The sequence below is a fragment of the Podarcis vaucheri genome (assembly GCF_965113315.1).
Source record: "Podarcis vaucheri genome assembly, chromosome: 6".
In the NCBI taxonomy this organism is placed as follows: Eukaryota; Metazoa; Chordata; class Lepidosauria; order Squamata; family Lacertidae; genus Podarcis; species Podarcis vaucheri.
In genome coordinates, this window is record NC_138764.1 from 40,309,339 (window position 1) to 40,336,531 (window position 27,193).

The window sequence follows — 27,193 nt, forward strand, 5'->3', positions numbered from 1 at the left end:
GTGCTGATAGGCAGTGTATGTTTGTCATGGAGAAATGGAAGACCAGCCACACCGCCAATCTTTTCGTCTTCCAATACTTCAGTAATTGTGACAATTTCCAGGTAATTTTTGTTATACTTCAAAATTCTGCAGTCACTCCGCTTCTGCTAGATTGTGGATATCACTGTATTTGTAGATATCACAGGGTTTTCCATCACTTTCTGCAAATGATGCTGCCATTTATTTGATTGTGCTGTTATGAAGGGTTAACACATCTAAATTAAGCAATGAGCAGTCTCTTCTTTTTTGAATGAATTGTGCTGCTAATTCTCAGCATCTGGCAATTCATGATCCTACTTTTCATTAGTGTGAATCAGTGAGGTCCTGATGGATACTGTATTTTCGTCAAGGAACAATTTTACTGGACTAGATGAGATTTTGCAAAAATAATAGTTATTGGGTTTGATGAAAACCTGCGTGAACTTGGGGAGGAGGAAGAGAGATATAGTTTCCATAGCAACTACTGGTGCTTAAAGGAAAGGGGGGAAAAAACCTGAGTAGAAGGTCCGAAAGGAGGAAAAATATGATTATGGAACGTATATGAACAAAATGTTTTAAGTGCAACAGATCAGAATGAACCTGCGAGCACTATCAACATGATTTTTGTTATTTTATTTCTCATACATATTTTATGCGGTTGTAAAAACCATTCTGTGAATTAGCGCAAGGTTTCTGGAGCAATTGTCAATAGGTTGGGGGGGGAGCATGCTGAAGATATTTTATGTGAAGGAGAAAGGAGCTGAACTTCAATGAAATTCAGTTTTCCAGTACCTTTCCTTGAATGGCTAACCAAATGATGCAGATGTCTAAAGTGTATCTCCTCTAAATGGGCAGGGAAAGCTGTGCAGTTCATCGCCACTGGGTTGGTTTTTAATAGCGATCGCCACATCTTTCTTCTTGGTTTGATCCAGAAATGAACACACACACCCCCACTCCGCCACCATGGGAAACAAATCTGGCTCATTTTCTGGACCTGAACCAAGATGCTTGGGGAAATTGAAAAGCCTCTTCCTGCCAGCCACTTGCCCCTGCCCTGAAAGTATCCTCTTCTGATCACCCTCCCCTTACAAGCAAGTGGAGATGGCAGTGGTGGGAAGCAGGATGGAGGGAGCTTTCCCTGTTCCTTCCCCTTTCATCGTCCTGAGGGGGAATTTCTTCAAGGACCACTTGCATGGTTCTTTCCATGGTTCTACTTTATTACTACGTCACAGACCTCGTGATCTAGAGATAAAAGTTGCCCCTGTCACTGTTCTGCCTTTCCTCTGCGATAACTGGGGGGGGGGGGGAACATATATAAAAAAACATATTTTCATGTTGAATTTGTGTAGTATAGCCTGTTCCCTCAGGGCTGCTTCTGGGCCCAGTTCAGAGTGTTTCTTCGTGGCTTGGGGCCACAGTATTTGTAGCAGTGTCTCTTTCCATGTGTACCTGCCCATTTACCTTTTACCTTGCCTGCCCATGCCCTGAGATTGTCAGTAGAAGTCCTTATCTGAGTATCCCCGCAATCTGAAGTACAGAAGGTGACTGCATGAGAACTGGCCTATTCTTCCCTTTGAAATTTCCTTCCCAGAGAGGCACACCTAGCACCTCTTTGTAGCAGGTGGCTCTGTGGGCTAAACCACAGAGGCTAGGACTTGCCGATCAGAAGGTCGGCGGTTTGAATCCCCGTGACTGGGTGAGCTCCCGTTGCTCGGTCCCAGCTCCTGCCAACCTAGCAGTTCAAAAGCACATCAAAGTGCAAGTAGATAAATAGGTACCGCTCCGGCAGGAAGGTAAACGGCATTTCCGTGCACTGCTCTGGTTCGCCAGAAGCAGCTTAGTCATGCTGGCAAAGTGAATCGGAAGCTGTACGCCGGCTCCCTCGGCCAATAAAGCGAGATGAGCGCCGCAACCCTAGAGTTGGTAACAACTGGACCTAATGGTCAGGGGTCCCTTTACCTTTACCTTTAAAACCCTTTTATTCTCTCCAGCTTTTAAAATATACAGCTTTTAATTCCTGGTTTCTGCTTATTTTATGTGCTTGTTGCAGTCTCTGCCATTTTTAAGCTTTTACTTTGCTGCTTGTTTAATGGCTTTTTACGTCTCATGTTACTGCTTTAGCGCTTCTTTTCTATTTTTGTTTTTTTATTATTAAAAAAACCGTCTTTATCCAACATTAAGGGAATGGCAGCTATTGGGTGTCTAGTAAACATAGTTCATAACTATACAAACAAACAGCACTCACCCCCATAAAACCTGTGCTTGTAGGAAGGTCAGGGGTGGCTGTGAGCTCCAAGCATCCTGAGCACTCTTATGGTCAGTGCATATAGAATTTAACACACAGCACTGCATCAGGTTTATTTGGCTCATGTGTTTCTGTGTGTGTGTGTGTTCCCTGACCCTGTGACCCATGTTCACGTTAAATTCACTGTCTCAAGAGCACAAGGACATCATGAGACGTAATGAAAAATGACAAGAGAATAAGTCTGGACCAGAGCTTTCCAAACTGTGTGTTGCGATACATTAGTGTGTAGGTGTGCTGCGTGAATGCTCCCCGTGCTGGAAAGGGCTTAGTTTAACCTACGGTTTGCTAGTAAAACTGAATGACTGTGTTGTGAAATGATGCAGGTCTAAAAAGTGTGTCACCAACATGTAAAGTTTGGAAAGCTACAAATTAATAAAAAGACCCTATCTAGGATGTATGACCTACTTTTGGAATGGGAACTCAAGGACGAGATGGTAAAGGACGTTATGATAAAGTGGGCGCAGGACCTCAGACATAACATAATGTTAGAACAATGGGAACAGCTGTGGAAAATTGACATCAAATTCACAGCATGTTACACAATAAGGGAGAACTTAATGAAAATGATCTACCGCTGGTATCTAACCCCCGAGAAATTGGCAAAAATTTATAAGTAAAAAACCAATGTGTGCTGGAGATGCAACAGCGAAACAGGAATAATGTATCATATGTGGTGGAATAATGTATCATATTATTCCAAACCTTTTGGAATAATAAAGATTTTTAAAAAATCATTCAACAAGAAACCAGAAGCGTATCTTCTGAGATTAATAACAAACGACATCCCCATAAATAAAAAAAGGATATTCTTATACGCATCCGCTGCCGCAAAAGTTCTTATAGCAAAGAACTGGAAAGGAGACAAAATACCCACAATAACAGATTGGCAGATCAAACTTATTGAATTTGTTGAATTGGCCAAAATGACGGCAGCTACCAGAGGTCAAACAAATCAAAATTTAATAAAAAAATGGAGTTGCGTGAATGAATATACAAAAAAACACTGCTCCGGTACAGAAATATTGATATTGAAAAGGTTACAAATGCAAGTAAAACCAGGATATTTGTCAAATACAATATAACAACACAACTGTAAAGATAAGTTATAGAATTAAGGTCAAGCAACGATGGAAGGAAGTCAGATTTTAACTCACATTTTGAGTTATGTTGAACCAATGGTGGAGGGGGGGTGAGGTGGGGGGATGCTTTGTGTTACTAACATGTACATATGTGTAAACCTTTCTTTATTTCTGTTATTTTGTAGAGGTAAAAGCTTCAATAAAAATTAATTAGAAAAGAAAAGTTTGGAAATCTCTTGTCTAGGCTCTGTCTTAAACCTAATGAAATGTGACGTAAGATAATAGAATCATGGAAATGGAAAATTGGAAGGGATCGTGAAGGTCATCTCGCCCACCCCATGCAGTGCAAACCCACAACCCTAAGATTAAGAGCCACATGCTCTACTGACTGATCCAAGATTGTGGATCAGGCCCTGAGCCATTCTCTCCCCCTCCCCCCTTTTAATATAAAGGAGATAGAGACGAATCCTTGGTTCCTTTTTAGTTTGTTGCTTATAAGGGGTGTTCAGTCAACAAATGTGTTACAGCCTTCAGCAGTCTGTTTCTGTGTAATGCAGAGGCACTGACTATCTGTTGATGCATGTGGTTGAGCATATGGGCAGTGGTGCAGGCTCTGTTCATTCGAAGGACCTCCTTTATCCTGAATTATTTATGTGAATCTTCTGCACAAAGGCTTCAAATTGTCCTCTAATTTATTCATTGCACAGGTTTAAGAAGCATTAGTGCCGAATCTATTTAGAAAATACACCTGCACAGCTTGCTTTCTGCACTCAAGCGTAGGAGAACATGCAGGATGTGCTTTGCCTTTTGAACCATTTGCGTACTTCCTGAATGCAAACTGAGCTTGTTGCCGTAATGTCTACTTCCAGGATCTTCTGTGCATCTAAAATAAAAATCAAGCACTTTCAGAAGTGCGGGATGGTAGAGAGAATTAAAAGTTGAATGACAACTCAGTGCTTTTTCTCGAAAGTAAAGTCTTAGTTCTGCGTACTTTTTTCTAGGATTTAGCACCAAATACTGTTGGTTTGTTTTTTTAAAATGGACAAAAGAATGAAATTGAATTATCACCATGCTTGACTGCTGCAAGGAGTGATTGGTAAAATGTGGAAAGAGTTCAGAATTGCGTAGACGTGGCTGTTGTCTAGTTGACAGCAGCTGGCCATTTTCTTACATCCTTGAAGGTGTAGGTCCATCAGAGTGTGACTCTCAGTATCTGGTCTACATAGCTTATAAATGAGCATCTGATCCATTTGTTAAATGGGTTATAGAGGAGTCAAGAGCAAATATATGTGGTTCTGGCACATGACCCTTTGGGCTTAAAAATTAGTTTCATTTTCTCATTAGAAAATGTAGGGATAGGACTGTTTGCAGCAAAGTGCTCACAAATGGAAATCCCCTTCTTCCTCAAACGAAAGACAGCAGAAATGAGTTGGGCATGACTCACCTTAGCCTGGCCTCCTCCTTGCTGTTCCTTGGACTCATCCAACCCTCTTTTAGCCTTACCTTGCAGAAAGACAAAACAGTAGCAGACAGTTGAAGCTCTGTTGCACACAGCAACGTCCCAACGCCCCTTCTGCTGATTTGAAAAGACTTAAGTTCGGCTTGTAGGACTCCTCATGTGTGCTTGCTAGCCATCTGCTTGCCTGTCACTTCTTTTTCCAAGGTGAGGTTTATTCCATTTGTGGAAAAGAAATTAGGAAGCAAGTGACAGAGGGTGCTTCATCAGTTGTGTTGCATTGACATTACTTGGGGATAGATGAGAGCATTCACACAATAAATGCTGGGCATAGTTAATTATTTCCTTTATCAGTGTTTCATTTTCCCTCCACCCTCAGCCCCAGCACTAATTGGATTGCTGAAGTTAGATGGCGACCGTGTATTGAGAATAACTACCACCTATGTGGATCACCCTGATCACATGGACACTTTCCCCAGCATTCCATGCCTGTAATGTGGTGTAGATGCTCTTGATTTGGTGTTATTTGTTTGTTACAGTGATTGCTATCACATCGTTCAGAATGCAAATGCTTCCAAAGCAGTTTACAAGTAAATACCAATGAAAACAAAATCACAGTAAGATATCAAGACCCAGAGTATCAGTATCATTCTCATGGGACAGTTGGTGGTAGATTGTGCCATGTGGGAAATCCATCTGAAGTGGTCTTCTCCTGCCTTCTGTTTTCTTCTGAGTCCTTCCCACAGGGCAATTATTTATTAATCTATTAACCCCCTATCCCACCCTTCTTCTCAAAGGTGCACAGGGCCGCAAAATAACACAATTAGAATAAAATCATAAAAACATTTAAGAACATTTTGCATACCCTCAAAGCTAATGTGGTGGTTGCCAGGAACAGCATTGTTCTGGTATTGGTTAGGGTGTTGGTCAAGGACCTGGGAGACCAGGATTGAAACCTATGAAACTTAATAGGTGAGTTTGGATCAGCCGTTACCTCCTCACCTAACCTACCCTCATGGGTTGGTTGTGAGAATCAAATGGGGAGGGAGGAAACCATGTGTAATACCTTGATCTACTTGGAGGAGAGGTGAGATATAACCATAAATAATAAAAAATAAAATTCCATAAGTGAACAGAAATGCTTTTCAATCCCTCCAAAATGTTAATAACAAGGAAGACGGAGATGCCTCTCTGAGAAGAGCTTGTCATAGGGCAGTGAAAACTGAGTAGTATTCCACAACCGCACCACCAACAGGTCCTCACTTGCTGATTGTAGGGCCCAGGTTGGTTGATACTGCTGGTAGAAGACCCTGTGAGGCACCATATATCTTGTATTCACTTCTGTCTTGTTGGCTTTTCAAAATCCCAGTTGCCATTATCGTTTTGCAACTTCAGACTTTCAAGGGGAAAGGAAGGCGTCACCAAATGTGACATAACCCTCATGGTATGTGACACTAGTTAAAATATTGTTAAATTTTTGTAGCAATTTTACTTGCTTTATATTATGATGTGTGTAGCCTTATCAACAAATGTATTAAAAAGCTGCTGCTTTAATTAAAGTCAGTTTGCTTCTGTTGAATTGAGGTAGAATTTCATTGGATTATATATCAGGCCTTTAATTAATTTGTGAACTGCATATGCAGCATTTTCAACTTGTGTTGATTCTTTGTTTAAAGTTATGGTTTCAGTATTCAAGCCACTTACCTTTTCTAGCTTCATATCTTCATGTAAAATTGGAATTGTTTCCTAAGGCTTGTTATACTTCTTTCAATGACATTATTTCTCAGACTAGCAATAAGCAGTCATTTTATTTGCTGGTGTTATTACTATTATTATAGACAATACAAGGCAATTCATATGGCCATCCTTTATTGAGAGTTGAAATATTTCAAAAACCCTTCAGGTCACCGGCATAAACACATCAAAATTCATTTGTTTTCCAGTTTCAATCAGCATCCACCAGATGGTGCAAGCAATTTTCACGTCTTTCTATTTCTTGTTCCTTTTTTGAGAGCCTTTCCCTCAAACCTTCTATCACACCACCTTTTTCTTCTGAATTTTCACCTACTGAAATTTAAGGGCTACAACTTAAAAATATTGTTTTAGAATGAAAGGCCTACTCATGGGAAAAGCATACTCCGTAGTAATTCTGGTCCTTAAGGCCTGTTTTTTCACCAGCTTGAGCTAAGTCATGCACCCGGTAGAACTCTGTGTCATTTGCAATGGTAGGAGCACAGCAAGGAGACAGGAACTTTAGTTTATGTTAGTGCCTGATGATCGTGTCGCTTCCTGGATCTTCATATTCTTTCAGAGTTATCAAGGTTTGGCATCCTATCTGTAAAAGCAGACTTCTCACGAATTCTTGTTGTGGATTTATAAAAGTAACTAACTAACTGACTTGCATCATAGACCCTTTTCATTTTGAGATTCATTTATTGTTCCTCTATGGTACAGTAAATCCCAAAACCATTCTGGGCTATTGTGACAGGGTTCGACAAGTCCAGCTGCAATGTTGTCAACAGCAAATATATGTTTAATCCTAGCAACCAGCAAGGAAAGGTGGCTACAGTTTTTTTGTGGGTTCTCTACCAACTGGGTTTCAGTGGGCCCCTTGGCCCAATTCCTTTGGTCCTTTCTTCTTTCAGAAGGGGGACATGGAAGTTTATAAAATCATGGCATTTTATGTGTATCTATTTTCACTTTAGTCTAGTTTCTAGTTCTGCTAGATTAGACCAAAGGTCCAAGTAGTCCAGCATTTGTTCCCACAGCAACTAACTAGATAACTATGGGAAGCCCACAATCAACACATCAGTTCAACAGCATTCTCCCCATTTGTGATTCCCAACTGCTGGTATACAGAAGGATGCTGTCTTGGCTTGTTGAGTGGCTAATGTGCTCTAGCTCTGAGCAACTGATGATGCTACTACCCTCACTTCTTCCACAGGAGATGCCTAGGATAAGCTCTTGGCCTGCTGTATGCTAACAGCCACAGCTCAGAACGGTCCCTAAGCAATGGAGCCACAATGAACGAGCAGTGGCTATTCTGAGTCTCCAGGTTACAGCCAGCTCCCCCAGCTTGCTGCCGTTTGTTGTCTGCCCTGGCTGCCCCTTGGGAATACTGAATTTCTAAAAATTACCCACACACCCACCCACACATTGGCCAAACTACTCTTTCAAAATTATTCCTGTATACATCTGATGCTGGGAATCAGCATCATTCATTGGGGGTGAAATGGAGGGATTGCTGCAAACATAGGCAACACACCATTTTGTAAAAGAAACAATTACTTTCCCAAATCCTCAACTGGTAGCGGATGCAGCAGGGACACATCTTGCTTCTGTAGAGGAGGCAACAAGAAAGCCAAACATCACCTAGCAAAATAGCCACTGTCCCAAGCCAAAATGTGTAGATCCCTGCTGTAGAATAAACTTTGATAGTGACAGCTGTCTGTTGAGTGGGTAGGGGCATATGAATCTGGTATGCATAGGAGTATTTGTGCACCACTGTCCGTATCCGAGATAGGATATTTGTCTGCTGTTTCATGGACGTTGTACTGCTTCCTTAATAGCTATTGATAGTAATATGCTGCAATTATAAGATGACAGCTTCCAACAAAAATGAGTTTTTAAACTAGGGATTAGACAGATGTTGCCCTAGTCCCATAGGTCCTAGTCTGACATTAACTACTTCACTACACAGGCTCCAGTTGTTCCATTATTTGTGAATCATGCTGTATGCAGTCAAGAGACTTACACATTTTATGTGATTAAGAATAGCCAGAAAATTTGATTGTTGCTGGGGCCTCTGTATGTCATTTGTGACATTTCTCTTTCTCTCTTACACAATATATATGTTGGGTGGGTGTGGGTGTAAGAAATAAATAATGTGCATTATGGTCTTAGAGTGCTGTGTGTGTTGCCTGACATTCCAGGCTTTTAAAACTGTTTTTGTTTGTTGCCACTAGAAGCCATTCATGTGCAATGTTGTAATTCAGGTCTGCTAATATACTGCTCTGTGGGTTGTAACCACATTAGTAAGAGAGCATGATTTCATTTAATGGCAGGAGCTGCTGTCAGAAAAAGATAAATGTTAAGTTTAATACTAATTGTACAGGAGGAAAAAGCAGTAACAGTTAAGGGTTCATGCCATTAAATATATTTTCAAGCCCATAGTTCTCATTTGGGATGAAATGTTCTGTACTTTACCCCACTTGGAATTTATCTGCACAAGGACATAAACAGTCAAGCTGTTTTCTGAGTGAGAGGACAATAGGAGAAAATAGATTCTTTCCTAGGGTTTTTTTTTGGGGGGGGTGAGTGTTCATTTCTCTGAATAGGCTTCTACCTGAAGACTGAAGTTTGAATATATATAATTTGGTCTGATCACTATATTTAAGTAGAGTGTGTGGCTTTGTTCTGGAAGCAACTGCTTTTGATTTTGCTGAGTCTGAATGTTTGGAAATTGCATACTGTGGTTTTATGGGTAGGTGTTCTTTAGCTTACTAAATGCTGTTTGTGCCTTTTAAAAAGTCATTTCCTCTCCAGTGTATTGAAGATGCGCATCTCAGAAAGGAAAGCACTTAAGCACAAAGACCACACAAATGAGTTTTATAAACTTTTAATCCATGTACTGAATTGCACACTAGCACAGTATTTCATCTGCTTTGTTTTAATGTTCTGTTTATTGATTTATTTATAGTACTACATTGTATTCACCAACCACACACACTAGAAATCTTAATATGCATTCAACATTTCTTGACTTGGACAGCAAAAGGAAATGGAGTTCTAAACTCCAATGGGTTTACTTCTTACCACTTTGGTACTGTGTTGTAAAACCTGTGTTTCAGAAGAGGTGTGTGAATACAAGGTTGAACATGCTAGTTTTCATCCCTCAGAGCTGGCCCAGTAGTATCCTTTTAGAGATATTACTGAGCATCTTTGACATTCACTGAACTGAACCTTGATCAGGCCATTGTAGGGTGTCTTAAGGACCAATTTTGGTAGAAGGCCAAAATTCGCTTATACCACACTGGTTTTTTTTTATTGATAAGAAATACACCAGAAAACAAAAAGAAGCAACTCCTGGCAGTGTTCGATTTATAACACAGAATACATAACAATGCAGCTACATAAGAACAGGAATCATTCCCAAAATATAAGTGAGGCTCTTACCTTAAGCATGTATGCAAACTCAGTCAGTGAGAGTTGTGAGCTTGCTTTTGCTGGGTAATCTCATTTATATTCGGTCTAATTTGAGACAAACCAACTCTCATCTCATCAACAAAGAAGTCTCTCTCTTTTCTGATCCTTCATATTTGTCAAAGTTGAAAATCCCTGTTCACAACAACATCTTGTGGAGAATTGTAGATGAATAGCCAGTGCTCTTGAAGAGAGGCATGGAAACTGTTTCTGGTTGTGTATCCAAAAAGAGTCCAGTAGCGTTTTCCTATGTTTCATTGTCAAGGTGCGATCACTTGAAATGCAGGCCATTTCATTTTGAAAATGCATCTATCCATATTCTGCAAATAAATAAAAAATGTTGATACTATATAATATTGTACTATACTATACTATACTGAAATGTTTAAACATTTCTTTGGTTGTCTTTGAATCTTCCTGCCACACCTGGCACCCTCTCCTTCCACACCAGTGTGGTGTGCCACATCCTTTGAGAACCGCTGCTCTAGCCATAGCAACATTTTGTGTCTTGAATGAGTAGGGGGACAGATGGGCTTGGCTGGTTCTACCCTCTGTCAGTGTACAGCAGTTTCCAGTGTCTTGAGATTCATGTTACATCATCATCTTTAGGTGGTGGTCTCTGGGACCGTAAAGAGCCCAGTTTTCTTCACCCCACCTCCGGAAGTACTACTGTTTCATGTGCAAGAGTTTTATGCTGTGGTATGAAGGCAGACTAATGGAGAAAAATATGAAGACTGCACGAAGGCCCGCTCTCATCACTTCTCCAATACTTACATACTTACACTAGTACAGTGCTATTGGTGATATGCTTTTCCCAGTGATGTCCCCAGTGCAAGGAGCAGTGCAAATAGTTTTTGCACATACAAGCTTAATAAACAATATTTATTCTGATGTTCCTGGCTTTTTTGAACCCTTAGATCTTATCCTTTCATGCATTTGTAATGGAAGGAAATACCGTATTTTTTGCACCATAACACTCACTTTTTTCCTCCTAGAAAGTAAGGGGAAATGTCTGTGCGTGTTATGGAGGAAATGCCTATGGGTGGCATGCCTACGGATTTTCCTCCTCTAAAAACTATGTGCGTGTTATGGTCGGGTGCGTGTTATAGAGCGAAAAATACGGTAGTTCCCCACTAGTGCACAGTATATACCATTTTGGTAAAGCATTGCAGTATTTCTAGGGAATGCGCTTTGGGCTGATTTGGATCTGTTTAATGCTGAAACTTTCTAACCAGTTTAGCGTTAAGTACTCTTATCTCTTCATTCTCAAATGAATCTAACTAACTGTGACTTTCTTGTGCAGTAGGGGAAAAATAAGTTGACACTAGTATTTGGGATTTTATGAAGGAGCAAGTTCATTTACATTCTGAAAGGAAGGGAGGGGGAAATTGAAGTGATAGAATCGATAGGCCCAATAGAATCTCATTGGAAGGATTGCACAGCTAGATTATCTTGTATTCCAGGTTTTAAATTTGGTCTCCCCTGCCTGCGGAATAATAAGTGCCATGAAAATGTTCCACTATTGCAGTTCACATTTTGGCATCTGCAGTTACAGAACCAAGATCCTTGAGGAAGGCACAATCAAGGCTCTGATCTTCAGCATCCCACATTAGTGAATCAATGAGCAATGTACTTTTCAGTGAGGAAGATTGTGCAGGCTAGTCCTCTGCACTGAGTTTATGTCAAGTGAGTGTGGCTAGGATTCCCTTACTGAATCCCTTTATGCCAGGATACTTAATCTGGCAAATTGTTGGTTTAATGGGCATCATACCCTATATACTTTCAACACAGGACTTGAAATGTACTGTGACAGGGGGAGCAGAATAGCACCACCAGCCACACCACCAATATCAGTGACAGCACTGCTTTCCCCTAGTGTTCACAGGTTGCAGTAGTGTTAACACCGTCATGTCAGTCACTCAGCCAGGAAATGAGTCAATGCACTCAACAGTGGTGAGGACCAGGGCCTTGAGACACACTCTTGCCCCAACCCATGTGCAGTGGTAACTCGGGTTACATATGCTTCAGGTTACATACACTTCAGGTTACAGACTCCGCTATCCCAGGAATATTACCTTGGGTTAAGAACTTTGCTTCAGGATGAGAACAGAAATCATGCTCCGGCGGCGCGGCAGCAGCGGGAGGCCCCATTAGCTAATGTGGTGCTTCAGGTTAAGAACAGTTTCAGGTTAAGTACGGACCTCCGGAATGAATTAAGTACTTAACCTGAGCTACCACTGTAAATGGCATTTCCTTGAACTCTGGCACTCGTCATGGTGTCCCGTTGCACCAGAAGCAGTTTAGTCATGCTGGCCACATGACCTGGAAAGATGTTTGCAGACAAACTCTGGCTCCCTCGACCTGAAGCAAGATGAGCGCTGCACCCGACAGTCTCCTTTGACTGGTCTTAACCGTCCAGGAGTCCTTTACTTTTTTACCTTTACAACACAACCTATCCGGTATGACAGTGGCATGAGATTTCCCCCCTGTGTGTGTGTTTTTAAAAATTAAATTTGTATACTGCCCTTCATCCAAGGATCACAGAATGGTTCACAATATAAATATACAAAAGGAGATCACAAAATACATACTAAAACAAAAACAAAACAAACCAGTAACACCCCTCCCACAAACACATTTAAAAGGGCATAGAACGTTAATAAGCCAAAGGCCTGGTTATAGAGAAACGTTTTCACTTGGCACCAGGCAAGCCTCCCTAGGGAGAGCATTCCACAAATGGGGAGCCACCACAAAAAAGGCCTGTTCTTGTGTTGCCACCCTCCGCATATTTCATGGAGGAGGCACATGAAGAAGGGCCTCAGATGACGGTCGCAGGGTCCATGTCAGTTCTAAGTGTCTGTACCGCAGGCAGCAGTAACCAAAATACCGTATTTTTCGCTCTATAACATGCACCCGACCATAACACGCACGTAGTTTTTAGAGGAGGAAAATCCATAGGCATGCCACCCGTAGGCATTCCCTCCATAACACGCACAGACATTTCCCCTTACTGTTTAGGAGGAAAAAAGTGAGTGTTATGGTGCAAAAAATACGGTACTTGGAGTCCAGGAAAGTTGTACACACTGTGGCTTAACTCCCCCTATACAGCGCGTGCACACACACACTCTACTATTTGAGCACACAACATGGAAGGAAGGAAGTTACTTTCTGTGTCTTGGAGACAGGTTGTTGTGCAAAGTGCCCCTTTCCCTTAGCTTCTGTCACCAGAGTTCTCCTTTGTGTGCTTCCTAAATGTACATGACCTCCAGCCAGGCAGAGATAGTAGCTCTAGGCCGTGCACCCTATCAGTGGAGGAATTTTCTGTGCTTGGTGGAATGTTGTGAATTGGATGCAGAGTTACTCCAGCATCATCAGTAGGTGGGTGGGCAGGGCTGGTGCAGGAGAGTATTGTACACTACTGTATTCGTTGTGTGTACACATATGTTCTCTCTCCATTGAATCCTTTGTGATTTTTAAAAAATTGGCTTTGTCTGAAGCAGCTGAACAGAGTCTGAAGCAGCGTAGGATTGGGTGTAAGTGTGCTTCTTTCTATCATTCCTACACCCCACCCATGTTTCCACTTTGTTTAGGGAAGCTTTTAATGTTTTAATGTTTAATAGACTATTGTATTTTAATATTCTGTTGGAAGCCGCCCAGAGTGGCTGGGGAAACCCAGCCAGATGGGCGGGGTATAAATAATAAATTATTATAATATTATTATTTGTTTTTGACCTTATACTGACAGAGGTGCACCAGGGAGTAGTATGCTGGCATAGCAATGCATCAATATATACTCACAGCAGCACTAATAATACCCACCATATTTGTTGTTGTTTTTCAAGTATAGTCTTGCACTCTTAAACTTTAAAAATAAACAAATAAGCAAGCCTCAAACCAAGATGGGAACATCTTATAAGCCATCCCAATTCCAACAGCAAATTCTGATTTATTAAAGTACCATTCGGTTTTATTACTGATTATAGTGGTTTTCTTATGTGGCCTTTGAGAATGCAGATTACTTCTATAATTTTGCAGAGCCTTTTGTTTGGTTTTATTTTTAAAAACGCTCTGAGAAGTGGAAAGTGCAGGTGAATTTATTATTTACTGATGGAAAATAGTGTTCTGTGGCTTTCTGTCCTATCTTGAGAGCTTGAGCTGGTTAAGGATAAATGGATTGGCAGAAATTAATCGCTTGTAGTTCTCCAGATAGGAAATTACTAGTGGATTACAAAATGGGAAATGTATGCTCTGTCTGTCAGATTACTCAGGAAATACTTCCAAAGGTCCATTTTTTTTTTTTTTTGAGATTACTGAACCACAGATTAGAGAGTTCAGGAGTGGAAAAAAGAAAAAGTGAACTCACTTTTAGTAATGCTTATGAAAATCCTGACAGAGTATTTTGTGAGTTAGGTTTCTGAGAAATAGCTGTCTTTGCATGCATTTTAAGAAACTAGGACAAAACTGGTGTTCAAAAAATCCTTTCAAATGACCTTAAATGGAAAATCTCTAATGAAGTCTCTTCCCCTTGTGCGTTCCATTGTGAGCCATGTCACCTGATCAGAACTGGTTCTTTCAAGGTGCGTGGTCCCCCTCCAACAAAAAGAGGAAGTAAATGGAGTTAAAACAGCAATAATACTAAGAAAAGCTAAAAAAAAAAGCCATAAAAAATGGAAAAGCAGCAATAAATTTTTTGAAGAGCCAAATGACAGGAAAAACACTATGCAGCAGCTAAACTTGAAATTTTGCCAGAAAATGTTTTTTTAAGGTATATGTGGAATGTTAGTAATGTGGGAAGGGGAGGGCAGCTAAACCTCCCAGGGGAGTGAATTTCCCACCTGGGTGCTACGCCAGAGAAGGTCCTGTCCTGTATCCTTACCAACTGAACATCAGAATGTAAAGGAACACACAGGAGGACCTCCTTAGTTGTTCTTGGAAATTCATTATAACCTTATTTTTAAAAACTGGAGTTCTCTTCCACTTCCTACGTTTTTGCTTACAAGAATATATAGCAGTTTTTGCTACCTATTTGGATTGAAATAATGTTAAAGATCAGGTGTGATGAGGCCTAAAGTGTTGTGAAGAAGGGTCATTGCAGATCATCCTACAAGCAGAGTTTGGTATGCTTAGCTGTATTTATGGATTGTGAAAAACCTACATATTATCGTAACAACCATATCTCTTGCCTTTCTTCGTCTTTGAATATGCACTAATTGTTTGCCCATTAAAGACATGACTTTCAGGCTCCACTGTAACGATTTGCAAAAGATTCACATTAGCATTCTGCTAGATAGTCATTCAAGGTCACCTAAGGTAAGCTACCAGCTGTCCATTTTGTCACTGCATAGTGCAGGAAAGTAGCTCAAATTATTCTCCCTCATAGGTGCAGCAGAATTCTAATATGGAAATCTGAACTAACTTGGAGTAAATTACATTTTCTACAGTGTGATTCTTTTTAACAACTGATTTATCACAGTTGACATTTTCTTATTGGATAATACTGAGGTTTTCAGACACACATTTTATGATCAAATGTTTCTATTTGTTTCATCATGAATAATGCAGACGAACAGATCATAGGAGACTTTAAACACATCTTAGAAGTAGAATACACTGGTAAGCATCTGATTCTCTCATTGGCTGTGGTGAGCTGTCGTGCTGAACCTTGGGCTTCTCTGCACTACCTTCCACCGCAAGGAAGAGTTCCAACACTTTGGTTTTTACTTTTAGCTAACCACGATTCATTGTATCATCTAAACCCTAAACTATGGTTTAACATTAACTAGGTTTAGTTGAAACCAGACAGCTTAAGCAACCATGGGTTGAAGTTAGTTTTTAATTAACTATAATAAATGTCAACTACAGTTTGTCAGTTTGGATAACATGGTAAACAGAAGTTAACCAAATGCAGCAGTGAAAGCTTCCATGAGAAAAGGGAAAGAGGGAAATACTTGACTCAGAGACTCCCTACAGCTTGTCTTATTGTACCTAGCTAGTACAGTGGTACCTCGGGATGTGAACAGGATCCATTCCGGAGCCCCGTTCGCATCCCGAACAGAATGTAAGATGCGACAGCATGTCTGTGCTTGCACGGGTTGCGTTTTGCCACTTCCGCGCATGCACTTGATGGTCATTTTGACCGTCTGCACGAGCAGTGAAACCTGGAAGTAACACGCTCCGTTACTTCCGGGTCGCGGCAGAGCGCAACCTGAAAGTGCTCAACCTGAAGCGTATTTATCCCAAGGTATGACTGTATGTGCTTTTCAAGGGCAAAAACTATGTGGTTTTTTCATTTCAACACACATTATTTTACTTCAAATTTGTTTATATTAAGCACTCACCACTATTTTGTATAGATACCCTAAACCAAAGCCCAGTTCCTCATTTCCTGTCATCTGGTTATTGTAAATATACTTTTCAACGCTCAGGCTTTGAATCTATTCATTTAAAGCGGGTACAGTGCTTCTTAAGTCTTTGCTTTCTGGGAAACCTTGATGGCGTTTTCTCATTTAGTGCTGGCATTTTGTTTTTATTAATAATGGCCAAAATAAAAGCAACAACCACCCTGTGGTTTATTTATGGTTGAGACAGTGGGATACATAGATTTAATAATTAAAAGTCATTTCAATTTCTCTTTCTTTTGTACTCTAAAAACCCTGACTCTTGTCGTAAAACTGCACCATTTCCCCACACTTTGTAGCATTGCATCACTTAAACAGTCTTGCCTGTGTTTTACTGTTGAGAGATTTGTTCCATTAGAGCAAACCAAATAGGATATATAAATAACCATTGTAATAAGATAGACTCAGTCCATTTCAGAATGACATGTTCATCAGCCTGTGTGATCCATTGGAAATATGTGTTCTACTTTGTTTTCATTACACTGGACTGGTGCGTATGTTAACACTCCTGATTGCTTAACCATGGTTGAACAATTGTGAGTGGACCATATGCTGTATGACCCTCTTTCCTTTCTTCTGGAATATGACTTCCACCCCATGACTGATTAGGTGATTCATTCATCAGCACTTACGTTAACTGACGTTAAGGCTAACCAGGGTTTCCCTTGGGCAGCTTTCCAGTTTGTTTCAAATCTTGAAAGCAACCTTAATTAGCCTAAGCTAATGTTGGAGTCAATTCGAGGCCCTCTAGACGCTGTGGGCTCACTCTTGCTTTCTGGACCATTTTTCTGGGAATTTTGGCCTTTTGTGTGCGAGTCTATGGTCAGGGAGTGGGATGGCACAGAGAGTAAGTAAGTTATGAGATTCTGCAGTGCTCCAACCTCTGTCTTCTTCTGACTCTGGCTCCGACGTAAATCAGCGACTCAAGCTTGCTGCCTTGAGCACACTATATGTAGCAAAGTAAACTGCACAACAGAAGAGGCTGGAGGCTGTGGATACATACTAAAACTATTTTACATAAATGAGAACAAAGAAACATGTCGTCTCTCCTTGCTGTCTTCTCAGAGAGAGACTCAAAAGCAAAAGCAATACACTGAGCGGAAGTTCCGCTCACGAGACCCAGCAGTCTGTGCTGGAATGTAAACAGACATGTGACACGCTACATGTGCAAGGTTCCCCTCGAATTGTATCCAGGGGCATTTGGATATGCTAATACATATGTATGCATATTCATGGCTCTGGCTGTGAATATGGTTCTAAACCTAACCCATGTCTGCAAGAAAAGGTGGACTGGAACTACCCAACAGTGTCCACCAAAGTTTCTATAGTCCCAGAATGCATGGATGTCTCCATCTACCACCTGTGGATATCTACAATTAGATTTTCATGCTTAGGAAGTTTGATAAGGGAGTAACCTAATGTTCATCAGACCCAGCCTTTGATGTTTACGTTGCCAAGACAGTTCTGTCTCTGTTTCCCATTCCCTGTCATTAATCAAGGGTCTGTGAAATTGTTTTTAAATTGAATGTAACCTGGATGGAGAACATTTGATTGAATGTCAGCTAGATAAGGAAACACATTTATATGTTTGCCTTTTTTTGATTCATTTCTGTTATCATCAAATCAAGGGACACTCAATATTATAAATGCTTCTTGTCCCGGTACCAATATAAAGAACTCAAATCATTTGTCTGTGTGCTCTATTGATAATCACCAAGACTGGCCAACAGAAAGCACCACAGTTATTTAGAAAAATGGGACCATTTCATACTAAATTGATCCAAAATCAATCAGAGGCCCATCTGCATGATATATTTAAAAGTGTCAAACCTCTTCAAACATTCATGGCATCCCTCAATTAATTTTGGGAACTGTGCCTTTTTAGGAGAGGTCTGTCCTCACAGAGGTACAATTCCCAGAGTTACCTGGAAGAATGATTGATTGTTAAACCAACTGTAGCTCTAATTAAAAAAATTCCTTCCAGTAGCACCTTAAAGACCAACTAAGTTAGTTCTTGGTATCAGCTTTCGTGTGCATGCACACTAATTCAGATACACACAACTATCTGCAACTGTAGCTCTGTGAGGGGAACAGGAGTCTCCAAACAACTCTCAGCACCCTTAGCAAACTACAGCTCTCAAGGTTCTTTGTGAGAAGGCATAACTGTTTAAAGTGGTATGACACTGCTTTTTCTACACTCGATTCTTGCACTCACAAATAAACTTCAGTATGAAAATGAATACAGTTATAGAACCGGATGTGTCAAAGGTATTTGTTGTCATAGCATTAATCGGTTTAAATCAAGAAAGTTAATTAACTGAAGAACATTTAATCAGTTAACAGTTCACATTTCAACAAAGTGTTTAGGGTATGGGACAATGCCTATTTCCCAGTCATAACCCTCTGGTTTATCTTGTTCTGAAATTCCTGCCTAAAACCTACCTCTCAGCTCTTGGCGAGACCAGTCAAAGGCTTTATCTATAAGCTGTTTTTCTCCGTGTTGATTTACAGTAGTGAGTGATAATGTATTTAAATGTAAAGGAACAAATTGCTTACATTAAGACATTTCCCTCAGACTGGCATCTGTAGGGTATGGGGGCATATTTGAAAAAAGCAGCAGCAGCAGCTTATATTAGTCTAAAAATAAATTGTGTCCCTTGCCAAAATAATTGTGGAGGCAAGTGGGAATGTAGCAGGCCTCAGGCAAGATCTTGTAATATTAGTACACTGTGGAGAGCTGCTGCTGCTAAGACTTCATTAAGTCTATATTTTGCGAAAGTTGTAAGTAAACTAAATATACACAATGTTATATGGAAAGTTTAATGATATATTGTGGGGTGTTGCTTCTAAATAATTTAAACCAGCTGTACTTGCCCAAATGAATAGTTCTGCGTTCTGAGGCATAATTCAGTCACTGGGAGTCCTCAGATTTCATAAACTCTCTGCAGGTCTCTTGATTATTAGTGAGCATTTGCTATGCTAAAATGCACCTCCAGAGGGTTTTCATACAGCAGTATGAGCAATTTTGGTTGTGGAGTCTCTTTCAAGATTAACGGACTCTTCATTCATGCGGCATTTAGGCAACAGATGCTCATTTGACTGAAAAGGCTCATCAACTAGAAAGTACATCTGAACTTGTTATTTAAAAAAAATATCAGTGGAGATCAGAGTTGCATGGGCTTGTGATAAGGAGACTTGTCAGGCAGGTACCTTCTTTTTAAGCCTTTAAATAATTGGTGCAAACTTTTCCATGTCACCAGATCTATGCAGGCAATTAAGAAAACATCTTTCTGTAACAGACAATAGTTGATCTCTGATTTTAAATTCTTACCTTGTTTTGATTGTATCTGTATATGGTTGGTGTAAACCACTGGTTTTTAATGAACAGCTGTATACAGTTTTTTATATATAAATAAATGATAGACGTTTTAATATTGTTTTAGGGACACTATGTTAGAATACATTCTGTTTATCTCTAAAGCAACTAAATGTGTTAATAGCCTGAAAGTAAATTGACCGATTAGTTTTCAGGAATGCAGAGCAAGGACATTAATGTAAATAGTTACTTCTAATGAATATATAGCCATTTTATTTTTTAAAAAACCTAATTAAAAGCTTCATTTTGATTTTTATAGCACCCTATAAAAATGCCTGTCTTGAAACTGATATGTGTGTGTGTGTGCACACTCACACAGAATTTTTAGTAAAGATTTTATTGCCGTCAGAAAAAAAAAGGAATGACAATACATAGAGAGGGGTATATTGGCTATACCCCTAATGCTGCCAGTTGTTCAAAGTAAATTGAAAAAAGGCAAAACCATATTTTCCCCATTAGTTTTTTGTTTATAGTAGTTTTACATGTTCCGGGCAGCTGCAGCCAAGTGCAATTTTCAGAATTTCTTCTAGTTTGTAGAGCAACTGTTTTGAAGATCATGGGAATGTTATTTGAAAGTCCAGTTAGTATTTTCTCCCTCAGCACAGTGTTTAAAGATGTGAGTTTGAATAGAGGAACATATGTATCCATTGTTGCTGGATAATTGATACTACATCTGCCAGTGATCTTCCTGGGACTAGGTATACATAAGTCTTATTGCACACACTAAAAAGCAAAGTTTTATCTTGAATGTGGTGCCCTTCTGTCTGAATGATACACAGATACACCCAGTTGCAGGCAACATTATTGAAGTGTGCAGTGGGTAATATTGATTTCCTAGTTTCCTAGATGAACAGCATGGGGGCCATTTAGAAAATGAATCGCTAAACCCATGAAATGGTTGTCCTGATCTTTCAAGAATTCCCCCCCCCCCCCAATGATAAGAAGGCCATAGAAAGTTAGTCATAGACATGTTTTGAATTTGGCATACTGAGGACTCAGTCATTTTAAGTGTACATTCAACATATTTAAGAGGGTTGGGCATATTTTTTAAGTTTTTTGGTGTGTATCCTCTATATATACCTCAGGAGAGCTTAATTTGTGCAGCTGACTTGCTGGCTCATTGTGGTTCTCATATACTGAGACACCACTAGACATTTTTATAATTATTTTCAAATATCTTCATTATGTTGATAAAATGGCTTTGATTTTATGAATAATCCAGAATGTTTGTGCATTCATTCCTCTTCTCCCACCCACAGCTGTGGAAATTCCCTATACTCTGGTTGTGAGCACTTGATTTACATAATCACTCTACTGTTGTTTCTTAATAACTATGCAAAATGCAGATCTTGTTGTCCTGGTAGGCTAATAATAGTTGGTAGCCAATCAGAGTGCAAGAATGTCTATTATCATGGCAGTTATTACCTTGAAATCACACAGTGGTTAGTCACATTACTCTTGATTACTGCAGTTCCAAAGTCCTGATTGGTGCTTGCATTTAAAATCTATAACCGTCCTAAAGAGAGACTAGTCTGGTGTTTCTTTTCTGAGTGGTAGGCAAATCCAAAATTATATACGAGGAAAAAATAAAACCCCAAAGGCACTGAAATAAGATTAGTTAATGACTGGACAAAGAAATTGTCCGAAGTGTACTGTTCCTGGTTTTCATTTTCTTTGCCTTGCTCTTTCTTCACTCCAACTAACTTGTCTCTCTCAAAGCCTTGACACTTGTATTTTACATAGAAACCTATTTTCTTGCCCTCCAAAGGATTGCAAATTTCAAAATGTTTTCACAATTTAGGGTTCTTGCCCACAGTCCTGGCACAGGAAGAAAAACCCAGTCAGATGGGTGGTATAGTAATAATAATAATAATAATAATAATAATAATAATAATAATGGGAGGGGTTTCCACTTTTAATTTCAGGTACTTAGACAGTTCAGTAGCTAAAAGATAGTCAAACAAGATGTGGTGTTAGTCACATGTTTAAACAAGCTTTTATTTTGGAGAAAAGGTAGAGTTATGAGATGTCTATCTGGAAAATTATTCCGATCAGATTTGGGTCTGCACCAGTTTACTGCTGGAAATTGATTCCTCCTGGCTGGGTTTACCAGCCAAGTATTATTTCCTTATGTTCTCTGCCTTCCTCAACGGGTGTGCATCCTAAAACAGCTCTGTTCTTATCTAGAACATTTTCTAACAGCCTTCCAACAATCAGTTTGGGGGATACACAATCAATTTCTATAAATTATCTCATTCACAAGTTTGTTGAATGTTAGAGTGCAGAATGCAACTCCTTGCATTTCAATTGCCAGGGGGTGGGATGGGAATCAAATGAAATATGGAAACCTGTGCCATTTCTCTCAGTAGCGCTCCCTAAGTCTCTGGGCTATTCAGGAGACCTGACCTTTGCAAATTTTTATGTGGAACAGAAAGACTTAAAGCTAGTATTACAGCTATGAAGAATTTAAACCGTGACCAAAAAACGGAGAGAGGTAGGCTCAAAAGAAGTGGATGGCATTTGAATATGTAATGCATTTAAAAATAATAGCTGTGCAATTTGAGATAGATTGGGGACTTGGGTTTGTATGCCTAAAAGCAGTGAGTTGCCATTGGGTTTTATCTTTTTCCTAATTTTTACAGTGTCTGATTAAAATCTCTCTTTTTTCCAGCCGTGCTGTGGATGAAGTAGCAACGGAGGCATTAAAATATGCAGAACAACTTCCTGTAGCACAAATAATACATCAGGTATGCTGCTTTATTTCTTTTGTTAATACTCAAGAATACATAAGGTATTTAGTTTTGGCAATAAAACACTTTTGGTAATCTTACTAGTTTATATTCCATTTAATATTTAATTGTACAAGAGCATATATTTCTATTTAGATAGCAATTTACTATTCAGAGCACAGCAGAAGAGGCTAAGCAATCCGTACCCTGTAGACTCCAGCTTGTGTTGGAAACTTGAACTACTGGTTTTTGTGATCTGTTCTATTAAGAAAGGTTTGCATCATGCTGACTTGCTTACTCAAGGCAATGTACATCTATACTCTTTGTGTTACCAAGACTTAACAGGAAAATGGTCTCTGAACTTAGATGTGAGTAAGTCTCCAACTTGAGTACTTTTAATTTGCTCTCAGTTCAGTTGCTGTCACTGCAAAAAAGGAGTGTCTTGCATATAGGTATTTCATCCTAGTTGCTACCACAGTTAACTGCTACCCAGCTAGGCCAGATACCGCTGCTGCCATCTAAATGGCCCATTATCTACAGCTGTGGCTTTCAGATACAGCTGTCTTTGAACATGGATAGATCAACAGGAAAAAAAATGGAAGTCCACCAAGCGTCAAAGTTGCTTAGAATTTCCTCTGGGTATTAATTATTATTGTAAGTCTGTTTCCAAATATCTTTGTCAATCAAAGTGGCTTCCTGCCGTTGAATTTGCTCGCTGGAGGCAATGCCAGCTTTAGCTTAAAGGAAACAAGGGCTTTATTTTAAAACTTTCAAGTGTACAGGCCTTTTCTGCAAGATGTTAAACCCAAAGGAAATTTAAAACTTTAGGCTGAAATCTGCACCTCCGGGAAGAATATCTGATGTGTTCAGAACATGGAAGATTGGAAATCAGGACCAGTTTGTATGTCAGGAACTCCCTTGGTGTTGTCAGAGCTTCAAATGACCCAGCAGCCTGCAAATGTCACATTTAAAATTCTGTCTTCATGCCTGACTCTCGGCATAAATGAATTAAACAGCAGAGCAGGCAGTAAGTCAATATGTTCTTAACAGTGAGAGTGAGCAATGAAACAGTTTGAGGATTGTTTGGAATAGGTAAATAGGAACTGCACAGAACAGTTCACCTAAAGGAATATCTGATACAGGAAACAGAATTAACCTTTAAGATGGTTGACCAGATGAAATGTCACAGTAATATTTTTACAGCACAAAGAAAGTAATACAGCCCCGGTGGGTTCGTTTGGCTGCTTTGTGCCATATTGCAATGAAATACTTCACTGAACAGAATCAGAAACGTGGTTTTCATGCATTTTGACAATTTCCTCGAGCAAACCCTTACTCAGATTACAAAATTGTCTTGGCAAAATTGTCTAATTTGACCTTCTTGCTTGGGTATTTTAGCCCAGTCCAATATAAAACTAATACAAAGCTAAATATTATAAAAGGAAACCTTTATAAAATAGCTGCTGGTTGAAATTGTGCCAGGTTAATTCATGATGAGGTTCATGGTGGCTCCACAACTGTGGAATCCCTCCATGCTGAGATTTGTCTGCCTCTTCATTTTACTTTTTTAGGAAGCAGGTCAATACATCCTTTTAGCAGGACTTTGAAGGTTGGGTGAATAATTTTTAGATGGTTTCTTATAGCCAGCTTTTTTTAAAGCATTGATGAACAATTTGATGCTTCCTTTCCTCCTCTTTTCTGTGTATTGCAGTTATGGAATTGCTCTTACTCTATTTGATTTGTATTTTATTGTATTGTTTCATATTTCTATCAGTGCAAACCTCTCCGGGGTTACTGGCAACGGTTGGTTCATAGAGCTAATAAATAAACTCAAAATTACCGAAGGGAAGCCCATTTTCAGTGCACTGCTGAGCTTACCTTTTGTGTGGGATTGTGGCCTCCAAATCACCACTTTTTCAGTTTAGGCCGAACATTGCCCCTTTTTGTCATAACATTTTAACACTTGGAAAGTGACGCTGCAGCTGGGTCTATGGTTAAATGATTAGCAAGCATACTTTTCTAATAAATCTGTACTGTGTTTGTTCGTTGTAAAAATCCATTATGGATCATTATTTTTAAGGTTTCCTCTGTCAAGTAAAGAACAGCTTTTGGGGCCAAACCCAGTTCTAAGCCATAGCAAGTATGTCTTTGACGAAACAAGAATTCCTATAATTTTATTTTGAAGAGTTTCCCTATATTTTAATACTTAATTTATTTTAATTTGATATTGTAATGGCTCTAGGGGTTGCTCGTGCGTAAGCAGGTGCCTATCTCCCCGGCTGGGTGCAAACACCTGTCTGGGTTGCCAAAGTGAACCTTTTTCTGTCCGGACAGCCACTCACCCGTGGCTGACTCAATCACTGGCAGAATCCGTGAGTGGGCGTTTCTTAAACTTCTTCCAGCAAAGAAGTTCTTTGAAGCCTAGTCTCCGCCTACCCTCTCTCCGCGGAAGCCTTCTGCGCAGGGAGGGTGTGGGCAACGGAGGACCCTAATCTCCCCGCTGGTCCCAGGCAAGGAGTCATGAGACCGCCTCGCCACTTCCACCCACTGCCCCCCTTCTCCACTGGTGCTACGCTGATTCTCTTCCCCAGAAGATGGGCTGCTCCTCTCGATCCCTGGACGCTCTCTGGAATCCCTCTGGCTTTTGCTCTCCCCCTCCAGTACTGATGGCAGTTCCCTGACAGATATTAATATTTTAATTTTTTTAAATTTTTTATTATTGGCTTTCACTTTTCATTTTTAACAACAAACAACCCCCATCAAATTCCCAGACAAATATTGTTTACTTTTTGCTTCATGTAAACACGGTAGTATGATGGAAGCCTGTAGCGAGTTCAGTTCAGGTGATATTTTTGAAACATCTCTTCTCAGTAACCTTGATATTGGCGAGACTCCATTTGAGGACATTCTTTAAAATGAAGCTGTAATTAAGTCAGTGGCCTTGCTCAGCTGTTGGGTTGTATTTTCCTTAAACGGAATCTGATAACATCTGTGACCTTCTAATATAACATCACTAGAAATTGGGAGGAATTAATTTTATTGATTAAGGGAATGTTTTAATCAGTGTCAGGTCTACTAATTTTATTTTAATTTAAACCTCTAATAAATGGCAGTCATGTATCAGTATAAAATCCTTTTTCTGTGGTAGTGAGTTCAGGTTGTGGTAGATGGGTTACTGAAAGATCTATTTGGCAAATCTGTGGTGCATTCTTATCCCGCAGTGATTTGCCCATGTCTCCCTTCCTTCCCCCATTTTTAAACCCTTCATTGTCATTGGAAGTCCATTAATAGGAACTCCTCTAGTTTTCTTTTTAAATCAGGAGTGGGGAACCTGTGAACCTCCAGATGTTGCAGAACTACAACTCCCAGCACATTTGGGGTTATAGATAGCTTCCATTTTGGAAAATGTAACTAGGGTGATGATAGCTCTTAAGCAAAAATAATAATTTATTATTATTATTATTATTATTATTATTATTATTATTATTAACCATAGCAAACATGGCCAATTATTGTAGTTCAGTAACACATGTAGGGCCGAAGATACCCCCCCCCCCTGCAACTTGTTTTGAACAAATAGCAGTCATGGGGTGAGCAAGTGACATTGGTTGTACTGGGGCACTGGGAAAGGAGACTTTTTGCTGCCACTGTTTTCTGATTGCTCTCCCAGGCAACAGTTTTTCCAGGAAAACAAAGCCAGGGATGGGGAAAAAACTGAATTCCTAAGACCATGGTTCTGATCTGATTTGCACACATAAAGCTATGCAGTTTTTTAAAAAAATAACAATGAAATAGCAGGAAATCTTAATGGCAGATACTTATTTCTGTGGCTGTTTTGACTATATTAGCAATGACACTCATAGCCTGAACATCAGAAATGAAGGGAATGATGAGTCATTTCCTCAAAGTTAGCAATAAATCAAGTCTAATTTCCGCAGATTAAAAAATATTAATTAATATATAGAGCGTGAGCTGTCAGTGTTCAAATGCCTAGAGATAGGACAACATTTGACCTAAGTCAAAAATCCTTTCACAGTCTTTTTCTTGCAGAGCTTGGAAAACAGCTTAGAACTTGATAAATAATTCTCTGCTGTAACATGGGAGTTGAAGTTTGGGAAATTCTGGTTGACAAATACCGTTAAATATACTTTGAACAAGGCCGACCAGCATTTAGCAAATAATGCTTTCTTACGTTTATGGTAGCTTCAGTTCCAAGAGCCATGTCAGATTTTGAAATAAGTGACATGAATAAATGGCAACATTTATTTATTTATTTATACATACATACAAACAAACAACGTACACCCAACACCTTCATTGTTGATCAATCCAGATCTACATTCTGGCATATCTGTCTATCAAATTTGTTTCTTGCTCTTCTTCCCAGGTGTCTCAGGGCAGCATATTTGGGGTTATAGATAGCTTCCATTTTGGAAAATGTAATTAGGGTGATGATAGCCCTTAAGCAAAAATGGGTGATATATTCACTATAAGCATATAAGGGAATGTGTTTCTGGGAAGCTCTGCTCTAGCCTTGGTCCATGCAGAGAAGCAGTGTTTGATCTCCTCTTCCTTTGCCTCTTGGTTCAGACCGGCAACTCATGCATCTACTAATTACCTGCTAAATGGG

General features: G+C 39.7%; 1 protein-coding gene across 1 annotated transcript in view; it reads left to right on the forward strand.

Annotated features, from left to right (window-relative positions):
- Positions 1 to 27,193, forward strand: part of PIGK (phosphatidylinositol glycan anchor biosynthesis class K) — a 99,498-nt gene that overhangs the window by 50,640 nt on the left and 21,665 nt on the right. Inside the window, exon 10 of the mRNA XM_082227299.1 lies at positions 22,506 to 22,581. Within this exon, the coding sequence (XP_082083425.1) occupies positions 22,506 to 22,581 (76 nt within the window). The remainder of the gene's footprint in view (positions 1 to 22,505; positions 22,582 to 27,193) is intronic.